At 45.0% G+C, this 21,548-nt stretch overlaps 1 protein-coding gene across 10 annotated transcripts; it reads right to left on the bottom strand.

Annotated features, from left to right (window-relative positions):
- Positions 1–4,960: 4,960 nt before the first annotated feature.
- Positions 4,961–21,530, bottom strand: TIRAP (TIR domain containing adaptor protein). Of its 10 annotated transcripts, none has more exons than XM_089537826.1 (5): positions 21,264–21,530; positions 13,841–14,082; positions 13,134–13,227; positions 9,838–10,434; positions 4,961–8,262 (listed from the first exon to the last, which is right to left on the bottom strand). In XM_089537826.1, exons 3-5 carry the CDS (start codon positions 13,138–13,140, stop codon positions 8,222–8,224), a joined length of 645 nt encoding a protein of 214 aa, XP_089393952.1. In that variant the 5' UTR covers positions 13,141–13,227; positions 13,841–14,082; positions 21,264–21,530; the 3' UTR covers positions 4,961–8,221. The 10 variants fall into 10 exon arrangements, with proteins under 10 accessions (XP_089393952.1, XP_089393956.1, XP_089393948.1 ...); XM_089537830.1 differs by lacking the exon at positions 21,264–21,530 and adding an exon at positions 20,961–21,200 and having other exon boundaries at positions 9,909–10,434; XM_089537822.1 differs by lacking the exon at positions 21,264–21,530 and adding an exon at positions 20,961–21,199 and having other exon boundaries at positions 13,134–13,234.
- Between the last annotated feature and the right edge of the window lie 18 nt (positions 21,531–21,548).

Below are 21,548 nucleotides of genomic sequence, written 5' to 3'. Positions count from 1 at the left end.
GCGGAGTTACTGCCAAAAAGTTTCTATATGTTGCAAAGTAAACTTTGCCCAGTGATTCCAGAAATTTCCGAACAGCACTGCGCAGGCGCAGTGAAACCCATTTGTATGATTCGCAGAGACCACGAAGAAGAAACAAATAAATTATGGAAAGAGCCCACTTTGGATATCACCCCAAGAACCCTTCTTTTGGATATAGGGAGATTGTGGGGGGAGGCTCTTGTGATGGGCTCGCCTTAGGGTTGCCATAAATCAGAAATGACTTGAAGGCAAACACACACACAGACACACACACAAGACCTCAACAAGATTCCAGCCAATATTCTTCCTCAGCCAAGCTTTGGAAAGTTGTGTGAATTCTTTGGAGCGTCCTGATTATTAAAAGTTGGCCAGGTCTGCTGCCAGCTGCACGGAATCCAAGGAACGGTGACCAACAGTACACCTTCCCAGTCCTCCAGACCAGGCCAACATGACCAGAAGCCACAGTTTGGGTGAGGAAATAAACCAAGTTGTACTCCCAACACTTAAGTGGAAACTCCCATTTGGGTAATAAGGGAAGAATGCCCCGAGTAGCAAGGTGGCTACATTGCTGAAGGGAGGCTATTGGGATGGCAGGCCACATGTGTGTTAGGGTTACAAGTAGGCTACACACCAGTTCTTGTACATGACAGCACAAAGGGAGTTGCAGGCATGATGCTCAGGTCTATAGAAGGAAAAGGGTCTCTCGGTGGGATGGATTATCTAGATCCATTTCAATCTGGCTTCAGGCTTATTACGGGACATGGACAGCTTTGGTCACCTACAGAGGCCACTGGACAGTGGGGCTGCGTCCCCGTCCGTTCTGCTGGTTCTCAGCAACTTCTATCAACTATCAACCATGGTGTCCTTCTTGTGAGACTTGGGATTGCTCTGACCAAAAATCCATAACAACTTCATGTAAAACAGAAAGTTTATTGTAAAAGATAAGGTAGAAACACCCGGGACCACGTCATTGCAGAATCTGAGGCACACAAAGGGGAAGCCTTAATTTATACCGACCAGTGACCTCCACCCTTTTTTTCCTTTCCCTCTCAGATGGTTTCTCCAATTCACTGCCCCCCCCCCTCAGCGGAGGTTGGAGCCCTACATCAAAGCAACCCAATGCGGGCATCATTTGGTCTCCAGACATCCTCTGTCTTGGGAAAGCTATTGATGCCTTAATTGATGACTTGTATCTATGGAACCTCTCTCAGTCGTAAATCTTTTTCAGGGTGTGAAGGATTCTTTGTCCTGGTACTTCTCAAATAGTGGGGCGCGCCCCCCAGGGGGGGCACAAGGCTCCATAAGGATACAGTACTTATAACAATTTTATAGACAAATGATACTATTTACGGTCGCGCGGGGGGCGCAAAATGTTTTCTTCTTCCTAGGGGGGGCATGACAGAAAATAATTGAGAAGCACAATATGTTTTGCTTACGTGACACATTCGATTACAAATCATGGCCACAGATGGGCATTTCCCATAATGCTTTTTCAATTGAGTCCTACAGATACATACCTTTATTTAATACATATATATATTGCTAACACACTCTAAGATTTATATTAATATATGAGAATATGTATGTGTGTGTGTGTGTGTGTGTGTGTGTGTGTGTGTGTGTATGTTCACTACTAAATATGATCAGCAGCTTTAAACAGACTGCCACTCCTAAGACACCGCCTTCAAACATTCCAACACATCATACAACAAGGTGAAGGTTGTATGTACATATCATCAATGTGCATGTAACTAATTACTAACTTAGATGACTTAATCTAAACTCTTTACATCATCATGACAGAACCCTGAATGAATAAATGAATGAAGGGGTTCTGACACTTCTGTGCCATTTCTCTGGGATGGGATGGGGGCACTGTTATATAGTGCTCCCACACTTTCCTGGAGGGGTGGACCCAGAAGGTGGTTCTGGGGGACTCCTGTTTGGCTCCTTGGTCCCACAGGGTTCTGTTTTGTCCCCCATGTTGTTTATCACCTCTGGCCGGGAAAGGTCCTTCTGAGTTTTGGGTCTGGTGTCACAGTGTGCTGAGGACAGCCAACTCTCTTTCTTCTTTCCATCAGATTCCAAGGAAGCTGTCTCAGTACTGACCAATGTCTGTGGTCAGTAATGGACTGGATAGGGGCAAACAAATGGAAACTAAACCCAGACAAGGCAGAGGTGCTCCTGGTCGGTCAAAAGGCAGGTCAGGGACCAGGATGGGGTTACACTCCCCCCAAAATCTCAGGCCGGCAGCTTGGCTCTCCTCCTGGACCGAACTCCGAGGCTGGATGCCCAGGTTCAGCAGTGGCCAGGAGCGCATTTGCACAGCTAAAACTAGTGTAGTCAACTGCGCCCATTCCTTGAGATGTCATCACATCTGGCTAGGCTGACATAGAACTTGACTACATCCCATTTGGACGACTGAAACGCACTCCACACGGGGCTGCCTTGGAAAACCAGGAGCTTCCTCAGCTTCAAAATCCTGTCCTCCAAAGACTGACCGGGGCCAGTTATAAGCCCCTTGTGGAAAAGAGCTTCACTTGGGCACAATTCCAAGTCTAAAGCCCTGTCCAGTTGGGCCCAGACCACCTCTCCCTATGCCAACTTGTCCGAGGCCTAAGCTCTTCATGGAGAGGCTTCCTCTAGGACTCCCTTGCGGAAGACCTGGCAGAGAGCCTCCTCCAGGGATGCTCCCACATTTTGGGACCTTTCCGCAGAAAGCCAGGCCAGATCCCTGCCTGCCTTCCTTCCTTTTGCAGGAGGCAAAGGCAGTCCTGTTTGCGCAGGCTTTTCATGCATAAATAGCAGGGCTTTTTCTTGGGGGTGGTTTGTTGCTCTTTTAATTTTGGGCTGTTTTAAAAACGACTTTAATGTGTTATAAGGTGATTTTCATGGAGTTGAAATTCTATTGCAATTTTTTACAAATTGACTATTTCTGAAAGCTGCCTTGAGTCCCACTCTGGGAGAAAGGTGACATAGAAATGAAAGAAGTAAATGAAATGAAATATTAAATCCTTACCAAATTCCAGGAGTTCCATGAGGAGAATGAAGAGGACAATGCAATTGCACCGCATCGTTCCTGTTTGATGTGAGATTTTGGTGCTCAGTGGAACCACTTTTTATTGTTTGCTATGGGGAAATAGAGATGGGCATTGAGGCCGCTAGAACAAGGTGTCCATAAGTAGGAACACACTGGAGCTGGTTGACTTTGTTAAGCTCTCTTTGCCTCGGAATAAGTTCCTGGTCTACAATGAATACTATGCCATTCCAGCTAGGGATATGTTAGAGCCATAACTTCAAGCAACAGCAGTCTGTCATAGCCAAAATGATTTGAGACCCTACAATCTGGTTCCTATTGATATTTATCAGTGATGTAGACTCAAGTCAATTGATTTGGGCCCTATTCCCACTGGCAGTTTTGCTCTGGAAGGAACTGGGCAGATTCAGGGGGGGCCCTTCTGAATCTCTCCATAAGCAAGTGCTCAATACAAAGGTGCAGTTTATGATCTGCCCTTGGCCCCATTTTCAACCCCAAACTGCAAGCTAATGCATCCTGTATCCCCCCTCCTTGCCACCCCAGAATGCATCTTGCACATGTAATAATAATAATAATAATAATAATAATAATAATAATAATAAATTCCTCACCTCGGAAATGCCAGAAAAGGATGCGATTGCCATGCATTCTTTTTTGCTCTTAAAAGCAATTCAGGGCTACCCCTGAATTCCTTAGAGACAGTAGCAAAAGCATGTACAATTTGCCAATTTGCCAAATTGACAAGAGCAACGTTGTAACATTCGGATTGTAGCAATCATTCACAAAGGAAAAAAAGTCTTGCCCTTTGCAACATTTCCCCTTTGCTGGAAGCGAGCAAATGAAAGGGAAAGGGAACAAGCAGCTAGCCACATTCTATCCATCTATATATGTGCCTCAAGCAAAAAACATGCACATTTTTTATCAAAAATAATTGAACAAAATAAAAAAAGGGGGGGGGAAGGTGCCTGAATGCGAGCTCCATTTGTGCCCTGCCTGAACTGACCCCTTTTCTCCTGCTACATTCTCTTCAGAGGAGCTTTGCCATTGCCTTCCACTGAGGCTGAGAGAGAGTGACCTGTCAGTTCCAATTAAAGTAGACCCATGGGAATAAAAGGGAAATGCAGCACAGGCATTCTGACTGTAGCATCCTCATATAACACTACTACTACTAATAATAATAGTAATAATAATAATAATAATAATAATAATAATAATAATAATGGCTCATGTAACTGGGATTCCTCACTCCTTTGGTGCCTATGGCAGATGTCGAGGGGGTGTGTGTCGGAGGGACTGATCTTTGGGCTACCAATTTTTTTTTAAGTGGTTGTATATGTGATCAGTCATATCTGCATGGATTTTATTTCGCAAGCCACTGTTTCCATGCCGGGGTGGAAGTCAAGGCTGTCCCTCCATACTGACTCTCATCCTTTGGCCTACGAGGGAGTGACCAGGCGGACCTTTTTTAATCGTTTTGCCCAGAACTGGACACAGTATTCCAGGTGGGACCTGACCAGAGCAGAATAGAAATTTTAAATATTTAAAAGGATGTCATATTTTGATATTGAGGAGGGAGCAAGCTTGTTTTCTGCTGCTCCAGAGAATAGGATCCGGAACAACGGATGCAAGCTCCAGGAAAAGAGATTCCAGCTCAACATTAGGAGGAACCTCCTGAGAGTAAGGGCTGTTTGACAGTGGAAGATACTCCTTCCTCGGAGATTGTAGTGGGGTTTCCCTCCTTGGAGGTCTTTAAGCAGAGGCTGGTTGGCCGTCTGTCGATGGGGATGCTTTGATTGAGAGTTCCTGCATGGCAGAAGGGGGTTGGACTGGATCAGGGCCCTTCTTGTGGACTTTTCTAGGATTCTATGATTCAGTGCAGCAGGTTACAAGAAAAATGGTTAAGGATAGGTTTTTAAAAGCAACTTTATTCTCTTTGGACAGAAAACAAGTTAAAACATGTATGGTTATACAACAGTTATGTAATCTTACAAAAGTAGGCACAGGTGAATAGTCTGCCATCAGCTCTGCTTCCTGAGACACCATTCTACAAAAAGATGTTTTAACATCAAAGCACAATATTGACAGCAGCACTTTCAAAAACTGCTTCTTTTTAAAGTACAGCTGACAGAATTGCCTATCCTACACTGAGAGGAGCCTGGGAGCTATAGTCTTCTTCCAAGCTCTGGTTGTTATGTGATTTCAAGTGGACTCCAACTTATGTCCAGCCTTTTCTAAGGATATATATATATCTTGGCCAGACTGATTCAGAAGAGGTTTGCCATTACCTTCCTCCGAGGGTGAGAGTGTGACTTGCCCAAGGTGATACAATACATTTCCCACAACTGAGTTGGGATTTGAACCCTGGTCTCTCAGAGTTGTAGTCCAATACTTAAACCACTATGTAATGCTGGCTGTTCACACTCCTATCAAAGGTTGAAGTCTGTAACAGACGAAAGAAGTTAGCAGAGAATGAGCCATGCAGTTCAGAGCAAAGGTGCATCTAGCCCAACTCACAATCTGCAAGGTTGAGAGTTCAAGACCAGCCAAGGGTTGAAGCTCGACTCAGGCTTGCATCCTTCCAAGGAGGTTGCTAAAATGAATCCCCAGATTGCTGGGTGCAATTAGCTTACACATTGCAAAGTGCTTAGGGAGTGCTTAAGTGCACTGAGAAGCGGGATAGAAACGTACTTGCTATTGCTGTTCTGTTCCCACAAAGGCCAACAAGATGTGTCTGGAAAGCTCACAAGAAGGAAAAAGACACAAGTGTCTTTCTGCTCATGGCACCAGTGAGCAATTGGTATACTATGTGAAGTAAGAGACTCTTTTTGTTTACCCATGTAAACTCAAACAATGCTATTGTCCAAATTGGAACATACCGTATACACTCGACTATGAGTATGTATAAGTCGAGGTCAAATTTTGGGGCCAAAATGATGGATTTTGCTATGACCCATGGATAAATCGAGGGTAAAATGTAGGGCATATAGCAAAGGATCTAAAGAATGAGAAAACGATGTCAAAGAACTCACAAAATTTCAGCAGACATAACTTTTTGTGTTCAATTTTAAGGCTGGATGGATGAGAGAGCAGAAGGGGGCGGTGCTTCCAGGACAGATTATACTCTTCCTTTTCACCAGGGGATGGTGGTCATTTTAAAAAAATGATCAAAGCTATAAGAAATGTATGCTGTTTTAGTCATCCATGGTAACCATACAATAAAGAAATGGCACCCTTCACCTCCACGTATAATCATGATTATGGTCACGGTGGGAAGATCGGAAAAGGATATGGCTCCTTTTTGTTCCCAGTTGGTCACAGTATTCAGTAACTGACCACAGTTGAAAAACTGAAGGGAAAGGGAAAGAAATCATTAAGAAAAATGCAGCTATAGAACATGGTCAGATGGCACAAGGGATTTGACATAGTCTGCAACCAGTAGCAGCAGCATATTCCTTCATCTCACAGACCTGGTTGGAATGCCCTGCAAATCATTCTTAATTTGAAATCAATGAGATTTAAAAATGTTTACCTTTGGCTAGAATGTCCCTCTGTTTGTTTGGGCTTTTTAAAAGAACCCTTTAAATCCCTTGCGCATAGTAGCACATTTGACCTTTTTTGCTTCAACTGAACATTTTTAGCATGTTTCATTACTGTGATAACTTTCTGTTTTAAGTGTAAGAGGACCTCAGCAAAGATCAATCGTTAGTTTAACTTTTCCATCAATAAGTTCCAGGAACAAATCCTTCTGCAGAAGAAGGTGGTCTGGTGTGTAAAAACCAAGCAAAAAAGAAAAGACAGACAGACGGGAAAGAAGGAAGGCAGACATATTCATCAAGGATGATGGGCAAAATGTAACGTTCAGGCTTGCATCACAGATGTGGGATAAGGGACAAAACAATGGGTTTTGTCCTTAACAAGGCAGCAATATTTGATTGTAATACCTTTAATAGCGGACTGTCCAGGGCTGGATCTATTTTCTCCATCTTTCTGCCATAAGGTGATATAATTGTAGAAACAAAATTGCACAGAGCAAAATGAATCCAGCTGTTAAAGCAGATTCTGTTAAAGTGCTGTCCTCCTCCCTTAAATAGCATTTGTTAGAAATCTGAATATGAATGCAAGCTTGAGGCTGTAATCCATCACTTTGATAAAACATATACAGGGTAGCTGTGTTGGCCATATATCAAAGTACTGCATCATCCAAAACCCATAAAACAGTGATACATTTATGGGGCCAACCAAAATGTACATTATACATGCTGCAAGCTTTCAAAGCTCCACTGGCTTCTTCATCAGGCAAAGGTGAGAAAATGATACAGAAGATTTAAAAAAATGGTGATGTTAGTCTTAGCTTTGGGCAGTCTGGGAAAGCACCATTTAAAAAAAAATTGTAACAAGGACATACGCTCAATATGAACACATGAAGCACTACATGCTGAAGTGATCTTTCTAGGATAGGTTCCAGCTTTTGCCATGCATGCAGAGATACTACTCTTTAGCAGAGCTTAGAAATATTACTTTTTCAACTACAGGTCCATAAGGTGACACTGGCTAGAGGATTCTGGGATTTGTAATTCAAAAAAGTAATTTTTTTTCTGAACTGTGGAGTCTAGAATTCATAGTCATTTTAAAAATTGTCCTATTTCTGAAATCCAAGTGTAAGGTTCTGATAGAGCTAAAGCAGAATCAGCCGGGCAAAGAGAGAGGTATTGGCAAGTCTGGAGGTATAAAACAATATTCTTCTACAAAGTCTAAGAGAAGGGAGACCACAAACCGCCAAATGGGAATTGAATGCGTTCAATGCCCCCAGAATGTTATCTGGCTGTTGAGGGGCACACAAAACTCAGTGAGAGCAGAGCAGAGCATTGCAGAGCAGAGCATGGCTGGCTGCGAGGGAGGATTTCACACTGCAGTGTCTTAGAAGAGGCTCACAGGTGATAGCACCAAACACCAAAATCATGATGATTCCATTTAGGACTAGCAAAACAAAAAGCAACCCAGAAACATAGCAAATGGATGTCTTTCCCAGATAGCATAGAATCTGTCCTTTGTATAGCAAGACAAATCTTCTCTGGAGACAGAGCACAACGAAGATTTCTTCATCAATCCCATGTGGACCAAGATCCAATCTTTTCCAGACAGAACCTTCCTCTAGTCAGATTTGAGTCAATCTGTTTTGCTTGTATTTTCACAGAGTTCTTGTAGATCTGAGAAATACGAAAAAGGAAAAGGAGGTTAGGAGTCTGGATGCAGATGTATGTCTATGTCAGTTCAAATAAATCGATTCAGCCCAAAAAACACCCCATTTTACCAACATCTTTTTGAGATGGGTTAAATGGGTAGAAACCATGGCCTCCCTTTCCGAATCGCTTCAGGGATTCGAACTAAGTGGGAACCATCATGGTTCAAATGGTTTAAACTGTAGTGGAAACAACCCCGAGAATGCTGAACAGTGAAGTTAAGTGGAAATTCTCTTGTTGCCCAGGGCAAACTAAGCTTTCCAGGTCAACTTTCATTCCGATTCTTACCTGCCAGGCAGGTACTACTATTCAGTTATGCTCATACTTAGAGCCACTTATTTCATCTTAGGTTTAATACAAAGGCTTTTTCACCGGCCCATTCTGAGACTTTAGCGGGAACAAGATCAAATCTGCCCATGAACAGGACTCCTCCATAACCCTGATTTACAACTGTCAACTGAGGAAAAGGTTTGTAGGGTAATCCTATGCAGTGGCATTCCAGACCAGGCTGTCAGCTGGTGAGGCTCCAGGGGGACAGGGCCAAAAGGCCACAGCCTCTTCCTCAATGCCCAGCAGTGCCACTTTATTCATGAGTAAAATTGTGCCAGACAGGGAGGTGTGATGTGCTGGGCCCTCTTTCTCATTGCCCAGTGGTGCTCGTGAGTAAAACAGTGCAGGACAGGCAAGTGAGGAGGGCGCTTGGCCGGGTGTCATCCCACTTCTAGGGTGTCACCTACTAAAGACCTCCCTTCAGCCACCATCTTGAAGGAGAGAGAGGCAGGCTAGCTCCACCAGGCCTGCCTGGAAGAAGAAAAGACCTCCCTTCAGCCACCATCTTGAGGGAGAGAGAGGCAGGCTAGCACCACCAGGCCTGCCTGGAAGGAGAAAAGACCTCCCTTCAGCCACCATCTTGAGGGAGAGAGAGGCAGGCTAGCACCACCAGGCCTGCCTGGAAGAAGAAAAGACCTCCCTTCAGCCACCATCTTGAGGGAGAGAGATTGTATTGTATTGTATTGCATTTTTGTACTGTACACCGCTATGATCATTGCGGAATAGCGGTCTATAAATAAAATGTATTATTATTATTATTATTATTATTATTATTATTATTATCGCACCCCCCTTTGGTGATGCCACAGATCCTATGCCTGTCTACTCAAAAGCATGAATTTGTAGACAGGAACCTAAGGCAGCCTTCCCCATCCCTGCAATCTCCTAATTGGCTTGACTACAACTCCCACCATTCTTAGACATGATGGAAGTTGTAGTCAGACAATTGGAGGATGCTAGGATAAGAGTGTGGATAGTGGACACAATCTCTGACTCACCAAATGTTTGGGACTTAGACTCCCAGAAGCATTAGACTGCATTGCCAAGCAATGCAGATACTGGGGATGGAAATTCAAAATATCGACAAAATCAAAGGCATAGAGCATAGAGTGTCTCGGGCACCTAGGAACCAAGAACTTAAACAACATTAAATCCATCCATAGAAAGAACTCTGTGACAGATTTAAAGATCCTTCTTCTACCAATTACTTACAACGGATCAGTGTTTCTTTGATCTGTTTGAAGCTAGTCTCCCAGATCGACACACTGATGTAATAGATGCACCTGAGCTCCCTGGGATAGTCCTTACGGTCCATGTCCTTCAGCACAGGGATGGTGCGTCCATTTGCCATGGGTGCCTCTGTCAAGGCATGATGCATTTGGTAACGGCACCAGGGATCCGTGAGGAACTTGGGCGTAATGAGCAGCACCCAGCAGTGGCTGTTCCGGACAGCATCACAGAGCTCCGTGACAATGGCACTCCCCACAGTCGCGTCCCTTGGCTGAAGAAAGCAACGGAAGTGTTCAGGCTGGCTCTCCAGGTAGGAGACCAGCTTCTCCACAAATTCCAGGTCACCCTCATTGTGGCAGATGCAGACGTCATAGAGTTTGCTCCGGCGGATGCTTTCAGAGCTGCTTGTGTTCACCTGGGAGGTAGAGGACACTTGTTTGGGACTGACTGCCAAAGAAGAAGAGCTTCTCACCAGAGGCGGCAAAGAGAAGGAGGCCGAAGATTCAGGAGCATTGTTTAAGGATCTCCCTGAGAGGTCTGAGTCTTTCTTGGGTTTCTGCAGGAATGCTTTGAACCAGCCTGCAAAGTTAGCAATATGGCATGAGGTGAAATCACAACTGGGGAGATTATTAACATACTACAAAGTAGTGGTATTTTTCTGAAGAACCACTATAGATTACACCATTAATTCATTTGTGATTTTAGGTTCTGCCCTCAGTGGCAAATTTTTGCTAAAAGAAAAAAAAGCTACATTTTAGGGCTTCAGATTATGAGGCACTTTTAAGTACAAAAAGGGAAGGGAAAAGGAAGAAAGCAGTTATAAAAAATTAAAGGTACCTTCTTAAGTATATGCCTTGTTTTATTTATCTATGTATTTATTTACATACTTACTTTATTTATATGCCACCTTTCTCCCAGGATGGGATCTAAAGCAGCTACCAGAACAACAAATTAAAAACATTTACAAAAAGTTCTAAAACCAGTTTAAAATCCCCACATTAAAACACTATAAAACCATTTTAAAATCATACAGAATTAAAAACAGATAAAAAATACTTTCCCCTGCTTCACCACTAAAAGCTTGCTTAAAGAGAAATGTCTTTGCTTTCTGGTGAAAGGAAGGCAGGGAGTGGGGCAGCCTAGTTTCTGGCTGAGGAGTGGGAGCAGCTCCTTGTCCTCACCAAGTGAGCCTCTGGCGGGACCAAAAGAAAGCCTTCCCCTGGCGATCTTAAAGCTCTGGCAAGTTCATAATGGGAGATATAGGGGCCCGACAGACCGCCCCAAAAGGGCAGCCTTTAGACGCCCATTTTTCTGGTGCAAGGAGGCCGCACCAACTAAACATCGCGGCCTCCGTCAGGACTAAAAAAAACCCGCTGAAAGCTTCACTGCTGAAAGCGGGTTCTTTTTAGTCCATGCGTGGGACGCCATTGTTTTGCCATTGGCGCACTTACGCGCACTGATGATGCACGCACGGCGCAGCAATGTTTGGACGCTGCACCATGCCTATATCATCATGGTGGCCCCCATGTGGATGGGGCCATACCATGATGGCGGCAGCTGTGCGCAGTAGGGCTTGGGAGCGTGTGGACGCTCCACACTCCCAAGCTCTAAAATTGGCCCCAGACTGCTTTCCAGCAGTCTGTACTGGGCCATGGCCTTTCAAACAGTCTGGCCTTTCAAACATAGGGATTGATAAGGCATGGCCAGCACTTTGAATTGTGCCCAGAAACTAACTGTAGCCAGTGAAGCTGTTTCAACAGGGGAGTTGTATACTTTCTATAACTGGGCCCTGTCAGCAGTCTGGCTGCCACATTTTGAACCCACTGAAGTTTCCAAAGGCAGCCCCATGTAGACTATGCTATAGTAGCCCAAACGGGATGTAATCAAGGCATGTGTCACTGTAGCCAGGTCAGACATCTGAAGGAATGGGTGCAGACAGCGTACTAATTTTAGTCGTACAAATGCACTCCTGGCAACTGCTGAAACCTTGATTACATGAAATCCAGAGTCAGAGTTAGAAGACCCAAACTCCAGGTCTGAGATTTAAGGGAGCATGTAGCACAGCACAGGCAGAGTCCCAATGCCATGATCTGCCTTTCAACTGACCAGGAGCACCTCTGTCTTGTCTAGATTAAGTTTTAATTTGTTTACCCTCATCCAGTCCATTATTGACAACAGACACTGGTTCAGTACCCTTGGAATTAAATGGAAAGGAGAGACAGAGTTGGGTGCCATGCATATAGTGGTGACACAACACCCCAGTGCATTTGCACCCTTTTCAGAGAGACAGAAGGCTGTAAATACTAACACTTACTTTTCAAAGAGAAAGGGGAGGTAGGAAGTGACCCAGGTGCGAAGTAGAAAAGGCTTGAATTACACCAATGAACATAGTGGTAGCATTGTGGTAGAATCAGTATGTAGAGAGATCTTGAGTTATTCTCCAAGGTGCTGCAAGGTCTCTCTACATACCAAGTGAACACAGAGAGGAGATTATCTAGATTCATTTCACTCTGGCTTCAAGCCTAGCTATCTGGCTAGAGACAGATTTGGCTGCCTTGGTGGATGACCTCCGCAGGGAGCTGGACACGGGGAGTGTGTCCCTGTTGGTTCTGCTGGACCTCTCAGTGGCTTTCAAGACCATCAACCATGCTATCCTTCTGGGCCGCCTGTTTGGGATGGGACCTGGATTCCAATCTTTCCTGGAAGGGTGAACCCAGATGGTGGTGCTGGGGGTCTCCTGTTCAATGCCCTGGCTGTTGGCCTGTGGATTCCCACAGGATTCTGTTTTGTCATCTACATGAAACCCTAAATGCACCGCCTCAGGATGCCACTTTCATGCATGCACTAGAGTCAGTATTAAGGACTCTTGTACTAAAGTACTGTATAGGTAATTTTCTTTTGACTATCTACTTTCCTATTTTAGATGGATTTCTTTGCAACAATAAACTACTTTTTTTTAACCATACTATAGCATCCTGCATATTTTTATCCTGTTTATACCAGGAGTTCATGTTGCAGTGGGGCATGCTGTACTCTGCTTAACATAAATACCAATATTTTCCAACTTATTGCTGACTCTTTCTGCCAGCCACTTCCCATGGTTTCAAGGATTCTTTCCTAGCCTTCCCTGGAGAGGTCACCCCTCCAAGTATTAACCAGGCCTGGTGCTACTCAACTTTTGAAATTGGTTAGTTCAGGGTGATATGGTGATCCAAAGCAAACATGAACTCTCACAAGCATCAGCCTGAGCACAGACCAGCCAAGATTTGCGGACTCACTTGACATATCAGGAGCAAGGGTCAACTGGAAATCATCCACATGTGTCTTCTTCGGTGTTTCACCTGCAGACAGGAATCGAACTCAGGACAACTCCTGCAATCTCAACAGAAAGAAAGCAAAATCAGTTTGTCACAGTGACTCTTACAGGAGCCCACAAAACTAACAAAGAAGAGAATGCAAACACAGAGAGGGACAGCAGACGTTTCTAAGGCCAATAGCCCTGATTTCAATTGTTAGTTGCAATCAAATTAGGCCCATTAAATCAATGAGAACTTGTAAAGCCAACACTTAAGCAATTTTTTTTATTCAACAGATTTAATGGATTTAATGCGTGACACAGTGTTTTACTGTTGACTAGGACTAGAAGAGACAAGGGTTCAAAATCCAACTCAGCCATGGAAACCCACTGGGTGCCCTTGGGCAAGTCACACTCTCTCAGCCTCAAAGGAAGGCAACAACAAACCTCATCGGAACAAATCTTGCCAAGTAAATTCCACCAAAAGTTTGTTTTAGGACTGCCAGTCAGAAACAACTTGAAGTCAGAAATTACCCAAAGGCACACATCAGCAAAGTACAACAACAACAACAACAACAACAAACTCTAGATGGAACTAACAATTGCATTTGAGCCATAAAAAGCAACATCGCCATATTGGTCTATGATAAGACAGAGAGAAAGGGGGAAAAAATCCTCCCAATTCCATACCTGAGTAATATATTAGGACTAACCCAGGGTGAGAACTGTATAGTCCTCCAGATGTCACTGGACTGCAACTCCCCACATGCCTTACCTCTGGTTCTGCTGCCCTGGGCTAAATGCCGTCATTCTACACAAACCACTTGCAATAGAGCCAGCGGTATGTGATCTGGCATTATCAGTTGCTCTCAGTTTAAGCAAAAGCCCGGAAGTGTGGTATCACATAAGATATAGTTTTGTGCCCCAAAATCCTAATTGTAAGAAAAAATATATACAGTATTTTAAAAAATACAGAACATTATTGCAATAAAGGACTGGAAAATTAAAAGACAACTGTTATCTTTCCAAGCAAGTACTACTATTTATTGACAATGCTCACAAAAATCTGTCAGCTACAAAACCCATCCAGAACCCTATTTGTTCATAGAATCATAGAATTGTAGAGTTGGAAGAGACCACTAGGGCCATCCAGTAGAACCCCCTGCCATGCAGGAAATCCAAATCAAAGCATCCCTGACAGATGTCCATGCAGCCTCTGTTTAAAGACCTCCAAGGAAGGAGACTCTATCACCCTCCGAGGGAGTGCATTCCACTGTCGAACAGCCCTTACTGTCAGGAAGTTCCTCCTAATGTTCAGGTGGAATCTCTTTTCCTGTAGCTTGCATCCATTGTTCCGGGTCCTGTTCTCTGGAGCAGCAGAAAACAAGCTTGCTCCCTCTTCAACATGACATCCTTTCAAATATTTAAACAGGGCTATCATATCACCTCTTAACCTTCTTTTCTCCAGGCTAAACATCCCCAGCTCCCTAAGTCGTTCCTCATAGGGCATGGTTTCCAGACCCTTCACCATTTTTGTTGCCCTCCTTTGGACACGCTCCAGTTTCTCAATGTCCTTTCTGAATTGTGGTGCCCAGAACTGGACACAATATTCTGACCAAAGCAGAATACAGTGGCACTATTACTTTTCTTGATCTAGATACTATACTTTTATTGATGCAGCCTAAAATTGCATTGGCCTTTTTAGCTGCCGCATCACACTGTTCACTCATATTGAACTTGTGGTCTACTTGGACTCCTAGATCCCTTTTACACGTAGTTTCATTCAGCCAGGTGTCACCTATCCTATATCTGTGCATTTTATTTTTCCGCCCTAAGTGCAATACCTTACATTTCTCTGTGCTGAATTTCATTTTGTTAGCTTTGGCCCAGCTTTCTAGTCTATTCAGGTCATTTTGGATCTTGATCCTGTCCTCTGGGGTATTAGCTATGCCTCCTAATTTGGTGTCATCTGCAAATTTGATAAGTATGCTCCCAATTCTGTCATCCAGGTCATTGATAAAGATATTAAATAGCACTGGGCCCAGGACAGAGCCCTGTGGGACCCCACTGGTCACTTCTCTCCAGGATGAAAAGGAGCCATTGTTGAGCACCCTTTGGGTTCGGCCGGTCAACCAGTTACAAATCCATGTAACAGTTACCTTGTCTAGTCCACATTTTACAGTCTTGTTTGCAAGAATGTCATGGGAAACCTTGTCAAAGGCCTTACTGAAATCAAGATATACTATATCCACAGCATTCCCTTCATCTACCAAGCTGGTAATTTTATCAAAGAAAGAGATTAGATTTGTCTGGCATGACTTGTTTCTCTGAAACCCATGTTGAGTTTTTGTGATTATGGCATTGCCTTCTAGATGTTCATAGACTCTTTGTTTAATTATCTGCTTCAGAATCTTTCCTGGTATTGATGTCAGACTAACTGGACGATAATTGTTGGGATCCTCTTTTTTCCCCTTTTTGAAGATGGGGACAACGTTTGCCCTCCTCCAGTCTGCTGGGATCTCTCCTGTTCTCCAGGAGTTTTCAAAGATTATTGCCAATGGCTCCGATATTACTTTTGCCAGTTCTTTTAATACCCTTGGATGGAGTTCATCTGGTCCCGGAGACTTAAATTCATTTAGATTAACAAGGTGTTCCTCTACTATCTCTTTACTTATTCTGTGCTGAAATTCCCCTATTCTGTCCTCTGCTCCATTATCCTCAGGTTGAGCACCCTTTTCCTTTTCTGAGAAGACTGAGGCAAAGAAGGTGTTGAGTAATTCTGCCTTTTCTCTGTCTTCTGTTAGCATTTTACCATCTTCTCCACGCAGTGGCCCTACCGTTTCCTTCTTCTTCCTCTTGCTGCGGACATATCCAAAAAAGCCCTTTTTATTGTTCTTAACCTCTCTAGCAAGCCTGAGTTCATTCTGCACTTTAGCTTTTCTGACTTTACCCCTACACATGCCTGCTATTTCTTTGAATTCCTTTTTCGTGATTTCCCCCTTTTTCCATTTCTTATACATCTTCCGTTTCAAACTTAGCTCGGTTGAAAGTTCCTTAGTCATCCATCCTGGTTTCTTGAGACACCTCCCATTTTTCTTTTTCACTGGAACTGTTTGAAATTGTGCCTTCAGTATCTCCCTTTTGAGAAAGTCCCATCCGTCCTGAACTCCTTTATCTTTTAGTATTTCTGACCATGGAATCGCCCTCAATACTTCTCTAAGTTTACTGAAATCCGCTCTCCTAAAGTCTAGAATGCGCGTTTGACTATGCCTGGCTTCTCCTTTCCACTGTATTACAAATTGCAGGAGAACATGGTCACTTCCACCTAAGGATCCCACCACTTGCACCCCATTAACCAAGTCATCCTTGTTGGTTAGGATCAGATCTAAAATAGCTGACCCCCTTGTTGCCTCTTCCAGCTTTTGGACCATGAAATTGTCTTCCAGGCAAGTGAGGAATTTGCTAGACCTTGAGGATTTTGCTGAGTTTGACTTCCAGCAAATATCAGGGTAGTTGAAGTCGCCCATCACTACTACATCTCTCTTTTCTGACTGTGTGGTCATCTGTTCTAGAAAGATATTATCCAATTCCTCAGTCTGACTTGGGGGTCTGTAGTAGACTCCCACCATAACATCCTTGTTGTTTCCCTCCCCTTTAATTTTTATCCAGATGCTCTCCACCTGGCTTCCAGGATTAATGTCCTGGATCTCTTCACTGGTGTAAATATCTCTGACATATAGTGCTATTCCTCCTCCTTTCCTGTTTGGCCTATTTCTCTTAATAAGGTTATACCCCTCTATTTCCACATTCCAATCATGAGACTCATCCCACCAGGTTTCAGTGATGCCTATTATATCATATTTGCTTTGTTGTACTAGGAGTTCAAGTTCATCTTGCTTATTTCCCATGCTCTGTGCATTAGTGTAGAGACATCGCAGACCACGGGTCCCATCTAGTTGCTGCTTGTGCAAGTTTTTTTGCCTCCCACTGTTGGGTCCTTGCACTTTTTTTCTTGTTTCTTCTATGTCTGTTTGACTATTTTCTCCAGCCCTTTCACCTTCCTTAATATTGTCTCCCTTCCCCACGGAACTCAGTTTAAAGCTCTCCTGATCAAGTTCTTGAGACTGTTGGCAAAAACATTTCTTCCAACTGGCGTGAGATGCAAGCCGTCCGTTGCAAGAAGTCCCTCCTCATGGAACCGCAGCCCATGATCAAAGAATCCAAATCCTTCCCGGCGGCACCATCTGCGGAGCCAGTTGTTCACATCTGCTATTTTCCTCTCCCTTCCTGGACCATGCCCTTCAACTGGCAGAAGAGACGAGATGACAACCTGTACATCCATTCCTTTCAGCTTCCTACCAAGCGCCTCGTAATCCGTTTTGATGTCCTGAAGGCTGTGTCTTGCAGTATCATTAGTTCCCACGTGGACCAAAAGGAAGGGGCATTTGTCAGTAGGCTTGACCAGTCTTGTCAGCCTCTCTGTCACATCACGGATCTTTGCACCTGGAAGACAACACACCTCTCGAGACATCTTGTCAGGCCTACAAATCACTGCTTCTGTGCCCCTCAGCAAGGAGTCCCCCACTACGACCATGCGCCTCCTCCGAGGCTTAGCAGCGACTGTTCCCTCGGGTGGGACTCTCAGGCTCCCCTGCTCTGTCCCTGAAGTCTGTCCATGCTGCTCTTCTTCATCCTCCTTGATAAGGGAAAGAGCTTCGAATCGATTCTCTAGCTGCAAGCTCCCACAACAATCCCTTCTTGGCCTACTTCTCTGTGTGACATTCCTCCAGCTGTCTGCCTTCTGTGTATGTGAAGTGACCTTCTCGGCTCCAGCATCTTCCTCTGCGTGGAACTCATCCAAGATCGTTAGTTCTGTTGTGTCCAGGAAATCCTCTTGTTCCCTAATATGCTGAAGTGCAGCTACTCTGGACTCCAGCTGCTGCACTTTCTCCTCCAAGAGTGCTACCAACTTGCACTTGGTGCATGTGAAGTTCTCCACTTCTGTAGGCAAGAAGAGAAACATCCCACAAGAGTTGCAGGTGACTGCAGCAGATCCCTCGTTGTCCATACTGCAAAGTCTTTAGTAATGATTATAAAAGTCAGTCTACTGGGAATACTACTTTAAAAGAATGTCCTGGCTGCTATCTTAAAGGCAAGGTTGTGTTTCAATATCTGATTCTAACCTGATGCCACTTGAGTAGAATTGCTGAGTTAAAGAAAATTAAAATTCTCTGGAAGGTGTTCTATAAAGCTAGTCTGCTAGCTCCGCCCCCTTGTGACTCACAGATTTGACTCACAGAAACTCCGCCCCTTCAGCAACAAGCACATGGTCTCAAAATGGCTGCCCAGCAGCTCCTCTCCTTCTCCTCTCTCTGCCCGGACTGTTCTGGAAGGCTCTGGAAGGTGTTCTATAAAGCTAGTCTGCTAGCTCCACCGCCTTGTGACTCACAGATGTTGAGGCACATCACTCAGTCTCATTCTGAACTTGCAAAAGTTACTTTTGGGGACTATAACTTCCAGAATTCACCTAGCCAATGGTCAAGCTGGCAGGGAGATACTGGTTGATATACATGAAAAAAGTAACTTTTCCAAGCTCTAAATTTCCCATTCACCTGGCTTGACATGTGAAGAGGGTCTATGAGTCCTAGTAGACTATGAGTCAACATTGAGATGTGGCAGCTAAAAAGGCCAATGCAATTTTAGGCTGCATCAATAGAAGTACAGCGTCTAGATCAAAGGAAGTAATAGTGCCACTCTATTCTGCTTTGGTCAGGCCCCACCTGGAATATTGTGTCCAGTTCTGGGCAAAACAATTCAAAAAGGACATTGAGAAACTGGAGCCTTGTGTCCAAAGGAGGGCGGCCAAAATGGTGAAGGGCCTGGAAGCTCTATGAGGAACGACTCAGGAAGCTGGAGATGTTTAGCCTGGAGAAGAGAAGGTTAAGAGGTGTGTCAGAACCAGTTAAGCTCAAGTATAATATTGGACATATCCAGTTATTTAATATTCACTTCATGTATTCAGCTCATATATGATCACTGTTGTATGTTTAATATATATATTGATCTAGATAGTTCTGTGTGTTGAAATATTGTATAGTGTTGGGGGTTGGGAAAGTAAGGTGGAATATTAAGGGTGAGGCTTGGCTTGTGGATGGGGCCCTGCTAAGGGGTTTGGAATGTGGGATAAACTGTAACGGTTCTTCAACTGTAAGGTGGCTGGTTGCCATGCTGATTGATTCCTGAATGGGGTTTTAAAGTGGGAACTTTTCCTTGTGCCTTCAGATTCTGCAAAGACGTGCTTGTGGGTACTTCTGCTGTGCATCTTACAGTAAACTTTCTTGTTTTACATTAAGTTGGTTGTGGATCATTAGCTTGAGGTTCTCAATTCTCACAGGGTGATAGATAGCCCTGTTTAAATACTTGAAGGGATGTCATATTGAGGAAGGAAGAAGCTTGTTTTCTGCTGCTCCAGAGAATAGGACCTGGAGCAATGGATGCAAGCTCCAGGAAAAGAGATTCCCGCTCAACATTAGGAGGGACTTCCTGAGAGTAAGGGCTGTTTGACAGAGGAACACACTCCTTCCTCTGGGATTTTGGTGGAGTCTCCCTCCTTGGAGGCTGTCTTTAAGCAGAGGCTGGAGGGTCATTGGGGATGCTTTGACTGAGAGTTCCTGCATGGCAGAAGAAGGGGCTTGGACTGGATGGCTACTGGGGGCTCTTCTAACTCTATGATTGTACAATTCATACAAAACAATCTACAAATGCAGATATAGATATAGATAGTTTTAGCTTTTTAAAATGTGTTTTATTCTTATTAATATTGTAAACACTGTTTTAATATTGTAATAATTGAATTCCTTTTTAATGTACTTTTTTCTATGTTTTTAACTGTACTTTTTTTTTAATGCTGTGAAGCAGCTCTGAGTTCCAGTTCTGGGGAATGAGCAGGATACAAACAAACAAACATAACAACAACAACAACAACAACATGTTGTGGTACCTTCAGAACTGAGCACATTTGTTGTCTTCGAAGAAAACACACTTGGGAACCCAGACTGCATCCACACTGCAGAAATAATCCAGTTTGACCCCGCTTCCAGTGGCCCGGATCCATGCGGTGGAATGGTCTGGGAGCCGCCACGAAGTGCACTTCCCAGGATTCCATAGCATGGAGCCAGGCCAGGTAAAACGGGGTCAAACCGGATCATCCCTCAGTGTGGATGCATTAGCTTTGGGACAGAAAGCAACCTCCCCTCCTGATCCCAAATAAAGGCTAAAAAGCGCTTAGGGCCCCATAGAGCACTGTTTAAAAATAGGACTTTGGAAATATAGGGTTTTAATAATTAATTAATTATCCCCTGTTTTGCATAAGGCTGCATCCAGACTGGAGAAATAACCCGGTTTGACGCCGCTTTAACTCTTTGTGGGCTCAGGGCTGCTGCTATGGAATTCTGGGAGCTGGGGTTTGTTGTGGCCGCCTTGTGGGCCTTCCTTCCTTAAGCTCCGCTCCACTCCCAGAATTCCAGGGCCTTGAGCCAGGAGAGGCCCAGCGGGGCAGTGTCTGCAGTGGACGACGCGGCCTTTCTCTCCGGGAGAAGAGCTTCCCTTCCTCCTCAGAGGCGCCCCTTTTGCGGAAGGAAACCCATCCAAAGGCGCCTTTCAACAGCCCCCAAAGGAAGCCGAGGCGGCGCTGAAAGAGGCCTAGAATGACGATGCCTTGCTTGCCGGGGATAAGGCGGAAGCGGGGGCGAAGGCAGCCTGGCAGGAGTCGCGCCCTCTCCTCCCCCGGCAGCTACTCAAGAGGAATCACCGGGCTGATGCCGCTTGAGCTGCTCTGCTGCCCCAGGACGCGGCATTCTGGGGAGGGCTGCTGGCTGTGCAATAGACGAACGCCCATCCGAATACGAACAGCACGGCTCCCCCTGCGCCCCAGACGCAAACACAGGAAGGGCACGGCGCTCGCCCATTTGCCCGGAGGGGAGGGGACGGGGCGGGCCCGGCTGACCCCGGACCGAAGCCGCCCTTTGCCGCCGGCCGGGGCCCTTGGCCCTCTGAGCCCACCTTCGCGGAGCCGCTTTCAAATGGAGCCTCCTTTGCTGTCAATCAAACTCACTTCCGCTTTCGTCAGAGGTGACGTCTCCTGCAGCCATTGGCCAGCGGAAGGGGCTCCACCCTTTCTTCTTCTTCTTCTCTCAACTGTCGGGTTCCCTCCAGAGAGCTGTGGAATCCTGGGAGTTGGAGTTTGCTTGCGAGGTCCTGGCATCCCTGCTTCCTCCGTCCGCGGCCCCGGCACCCAGGCAGCCGCCGCCTCCCTCCCTCCTGGAGGCGGGCCAGGGCTCTGGGCGACGCGGGGCTGCCGCTGCCGGAACAGGAGCCCCGGCAGAAGCAGCCAGGCCCG

Source organism: Sceloporus occidentalis, unplaced genomic scaffold, assembly GCF_023333645.1.
Source record: "Sceloporus occidentalis isolate IW3139 unplaced genomic scaffold, rSceOcc1.0.p SCAF_9, whole genome shotgun sequence".
Classification (NCBI taxonomy): Eukaryota; Metazoa; Chordata; class Lepidosauria; order Squamata; family Phrynosomatidae; genus Sceloporus; species Sceloporus occidentalis.
Note: the sequence above shows the minus strand (reverse complement) of the source record. Positions and strands in the feature narration are given on the sequence as shown.

Excerpts from the sequence above, each read along its gene's own strand:
- TIRAP (XM_089537826.1), bottom strand. Across the intron at positions 8,263-9,837 it reads CAAAGAAACACTGATCCGTT|ATCTACAAGAACTCTGTGAA; the intron begins GTAAGTAATTGG and ends CGTATTTCTCAG.